Raw genomic sequence first — 5,095 nt, forward strand, 5'->3', positions numbered from 1 at the left:
CTCGATGCCGGTAGGTGGGGGTAAAAGTGGTGGGGCTGGATTCCCTGTTGCCGGGGAGCCAAATGTGCATCACTGGACAAGGCTACGTTCAGCAAGCGCAACGGTTGCACAACGGTTCAGTGAAAAGCTGCTGAACGCGCTGTTGTCAGTGCCCGATATGCAACGTGTTTATTGAGCGGACGCCATTTTTTCCATCATATTTTAAGACCGCTACCTAAGCTCAACATGTTGTCGGTAAGCAACATAATCTAAATAGACACATTTTTTCTATTCAGAAGACTAGAAGGAATCTGCCGAATCTGCCGAAATGTTTTTAAAATATGGTCGAATTGGAAAGGGAATATAATTATAATAATATCATATATAAAGTCTTTGCAACAAGAGATGTACACAACAGTTTACAGAACAGTATATAAAATTATCTATCTTTTGCTTGTAAAATATAAAGGGTATTTCGCATTATAATAGGTGAAATGTCACTGGAACGCTTTTTGGAAAATAATGTTGCAAATATGTTTCTATGCCGGAAAAAGTAAGTTTGCATCATTTTACCGCCCGCCCGCCCCCCTTCCGCCTCCGGGGGGCCCAAAAAACCACATTTTTTACATTTTAATTTATTTCTTAATAACAGTATCTTGTAAACATTTGAAAAAATTCATACCTACTTAAACTTCAAGATATAGAGAATGTGCTCAAATTTTTTCAAATTTAATTTGCACAATTTCATAGTAAAAAAAAATTGAAAAGTTTTAAAATGTCTGTAACTCTTAGGTCGAAGACGGTACACCAGATTTTTTTTCATTAAAAGTTGTAATTTTAGATACTTTAAGTGATCATATATGTATTTTCTTATTATAAATGGTGCGACATTGTCAAAAATGAAAAAAAAGGTGTTTTTTAGCATATTTTTCCCTATATTCTGGCCCGATGTATTATAAAAATCGGCAAAAATATCTAACATATAGACAACATGCAAAGAACTGTATCTGAATTTTTTCACATTTTTTAACGTCTTTTGTTGCGTGATTTTTTATTTTTTTATATTTTTTATTTTTATATATAATATATAAATATTATATATAATCTAATCACTATATATATAGGATAGCACTAATCACCGGCATGGCAGTGGACAAGAATTAAACACTATTTATAATGTTATGTATGGTGTAGCGCGAATCGCTTATTCTATTAAATATTTAAATATTTGAATTCTCGCTAGACTTCCTACCTTCGCGAGCGCGGGGAGATAAAGGAGCGCGGGGAGGCAGCATATGTCGCGGAACGCCGCGAACGGAATTTGGAAAAATCCGTTTCGTTCCCCGCACTTGCCAGATCCGTTTCGACCACCGACCGGGCGTGGGATATTTATTTGTTAACGCAACATGCGTTGGTTCGATAATTCGCATGCGTGATTTGTACAAACGATTTGATTGTATTCCCTGATTGCTAGATTAAGTGACACTCTTGGATTATTTGGTGTTGCAACCAGTTCTGCCAGCGGGTGGATTTGCGAGCGTGTTTGAACAGCAGCGAGTTATACGTACTGATCTTTATTCGGACTATACTCACAAGTCGATTAATAATGGAAAGTTGACAGCGATAAATATTTGATAAAGATCATTTTGTAGCGCACGACTGACTTTCTATTATTTCGAGTCGTCCTTCTCTCCCAATTTCTTCGTCGGTCTATCGCCTAATATTTTGGCGGAGCGCCGCGGTCTTTTGCACACCAGCTTTCGCTCTATTTTTCCGCGAGTGTTTTGGCTCTCTCTCTCTCTCTCTCTCTCTCTCTCTCTCTCATCTCTCTCTCTCTCTCTCTCTCTAACGGGAATAGATCCACGCCGCCTCCGCGGGCAGAGTTGTGCTAATTCAATTACATTGTATTTCAATTACGCAATTTAATTACATTATATTTCAATTACATCGTAATTCAATTGCGTTGTAATTTAATTATATAATTCAGGCTTTTCAGTTAATTTAATTGCTGATTATTTTAATGATGAATGTAATTGAAATATAATGTAATTGAAATACATTGTAATTGAAATACATTGTAATTAAAACACAACGTATTTTCGTTTTTTATCTATACGGTGTGGTTTCCTCTATCCGTTCATAGTATGTGACTTATGTTTGTTTTCTATCTATCCTTGTTTCATGTCCGTACTGCGCAGTACGCAGTATTGATACGTGCATGGTATAAAGACAAGGGTATGCTCATCTCGTGGAAACCCACACCGAAAAAATTGTATTCTTGAAAGATGTACTTAATATTTCCTCTTAATAGATATAAGAATATTTCCTCTTAAAGTAAGAATATATTCTTGATTTGCGAATGGGATCGTTGCTAACACGCGCGTCTCGGCGCTGTTTTCGATGATGCTCATTTGTTTTCCACGCTGGATCACGCTCAGTTTGGATATTTCTGCGGACGAAGTTTCCACGCAGGCACATGCTTGCAATCTTGTGCTCTCTCCGTGTGTGAATTATTCGAGATTGTGTTAATAATACTCAAATTGTGTTTTAAAAGAAGCATACATAGTCATTGCAAGCATAATAAAGATGGACAAGGAAGATGGACAAGGAAGATGGATTAATGTAAATAAATATTGTAACTTTTTAAAATTATAAAAAATAGCGAATGTTCATTGTAAAAATATCATTTTACCGTTATTTACCCCTTAAAACTATGCAAATTTCATCTGAAACATTTTTTTCTAAAATGTATCGTTCAGGAGATATTTGAGGTTATCGTTTAAAATAGGATACATTCTCGTATTAAGAATATACTAATTATTAGATGATTACCCTCTTAAATTATGAGGATCGTCTCAGCGCTTATTTTAGAGGAAAACATACTATACGTAAGTGGGATATTCTTAAATTAAGAATACAATTTTTTCGGTGCACTACGCATCTGAACCAGCTTACGTCACATTCGTAAAAGAGAGAAAGAGAGAAGTTTATATGTATACACAACCCCTCTCTTTCTCTCCTTCGAAACGTGACGTATGTTGGTTCTATGTCACGTGATGATCACGTATATGCGCATAAGCATACCCTTGTTCTTGTATCATGGATACGTGATTCAATCATCAGTGTTAATGTTTCCCTTCAACTGGAAACAATATTCAGTTCTGCTGTCTCGTTGTTATATTTATTATTCTCGTAGTAAAGTGCTATACAAGAAACGCGTTAGCATGGACAATTTTGACATGTCTGCACTTTCGGATGAGGAAGATGACATTCATCATGAAGATTGTGAAAAAAAAGAGAAGCAAAAAGAATTCCGACTTCCGTTATTCTTAGATGGAAAATTTTTTTAATATATTCCCGAGAAAAGTGATTTGAAATCAAAAAAGGTTGTTGCTGAATGTATGAAATGCCTTCTCAATAAAATTGCAGTCAAGGGTTCTCTCATAGCATCATCTAATTTTGTTACACATTTGAAAAGGAAGCATACATCGAACGATTTGAAAGAGTACACTGAGTATATTTCCACGAATAAGAAACAAAAAATGGCCAGTCATGAAACAGATAGTCAAAGCTCTCAAATTAAACTAAGTCAATCGTTGTTTGATTTACGATTGGCTAAATTTATTGCAAGCTCTATGATTCCTTTAAAAGTGGTTGAAGATCCGTTTTTTAAAGAATTCCTAGATCTTTTTAATATCTCTACTTTTGGATTACACATAACGAGTAGACGCTTACTTACAAGACAATTTGATAATTTGTATGACAAGATTAATAGTACAATTTGAGAAAAGATAGAAAAAATCGATTTTGTTTGTACTACAGCAGACATATAGTCTACAAAAAAAAGGAGTTTTTTAGATGTAACCGCTCACTGGATCAACGATTCGTTGGAGAGGGAATCCGTTACTTTGGCTTGCCGTAGATTTCATAGTCCCCATACTTATATTCGAATTGCTGAATTAATAAATGAAATAAATCATAATTTCAACATTGACTGTAAAAAAATTACAGCAACAATAACGGACAATGGTAGCAACTTTTTGAAAGCTTTCAAAGAATATGGAGTAAAAGAAAACAGCATGGAAATAGTAGCCGATGTAGAAGAAGAATTTGTTGCTATCGTTACAGATGATCATGATGACACATTTGATAGTAACAGTAACAACGGGAGTGATGAAGATATATTGACGACTTCGAATAATGAAAATATCGATCAGGATCTTCATAATTGTCTACCAAATCATTTAAAATGTGCTGCTCATACTATTAGTCCCTATGTCACAACTGATGTTACTAAATTTTTGAAACGTTCTGTTACGTCCTGCAGACGCAGATTCTTTTCTTTCGAGAGAATCGGCTCCGCCGCAACTACGATTGGCGCCTGCGAGACGCGAGCAGGGGTCCCCCTATAAAAATTGAAAAACAGACCACCCAGGCTCCGCGAAAAACTCGTAAACGTCAATCAACCCGGAAAAATAACAACACTAACGCAGGCCTAAAAGGGACAAGATTGCGAAAAATATCACAAACGGACCTAAAGTCACGCGATGATAAAAATTCGAGCTATTGTCCGAATTGTTGACCAACAATTCCACCTTCAGAAAAACAGGCGCCGCGTCGCCACAAAAACCATAAAAACATGAGATAATGTCTCACAGCTGTTTAATTAGCCATATTTTCCGCGAGGATGACGGAATTGATCACTCGCTTAAAGCAATCTTGCCCCTTTTTAGAGAAAACATAAATCATTCCTTTTGTTCTCTAAACCTCTTTTAACAGTGTACTTTAGATTAACAACGATAGGACACCTTAAAAATCGTAAATCTCGCGCGACATTGCAACTAACTATTGCATCCTAGACAAAGGGCACTACGCCCTTTTTTCGGGGTATAAATAGAGGCCCCGCGGAAGCATACTCGCTCAGAAAAATTCTAACCGTCGCGGAATCCACGTCAGTAGTACGCAACGTAAACAATAGCCGTTGAAAGTGCGTCACGCCGAGTTCAAATCCACGCAAGTTCGTGGAAATCATTCGAGTGCTCTGGTGATCTCTGGGGTTCAAACATCACCACCCACCCGCCAACCGCTATCCTCAGGCGCTCTTGCGTGGACGTCG

The 5,095-nt window shown here is 36.7% G+C and overlaps 1 protein-coding gene across 1 annotated transcript in view; it reads left to right on the forward strand.

Moving 5' to 3' along the window:
• Positions 1 to 81: 81 nt before the first annotated feature.
• LOC108761265 (uncharacterized) overlaps positions 82 to 5,095 on the forward strand; it is a 23,155-nt gene continuing 18,141 nt past the window's right edge. Inside the window, exon 1 of the mRNA XM_018507693.1 lies at positions 82 to 408. Within this exon, the coding sequence (XP_018363195.1) occupies positions 321 to 408 (88 nt within the window). The 5' untranslated portion in view covers positions 82 to 320. The remainder of the gene's footprint in view (positions 409 to 5,095) is intronic.

The sequence above is a fragment of the Trachymyrmex cornetzi genome, unplaced genomic scaffold (genome assembly GCF_001594075.2).
Source record: "Trachymyrmex cornetzi isolate Tcor2-1 unplaced genomic scaffold, Tcor1.1 scaffold246, whole genome shotgun sequence".
Lineage (NCBI taxonomy): Eukaryota > Metazoa > Arthropoda > Insecta > Hymenoptera > Formicidae > Trachymyrmex > Trachymyrmex cornetzi.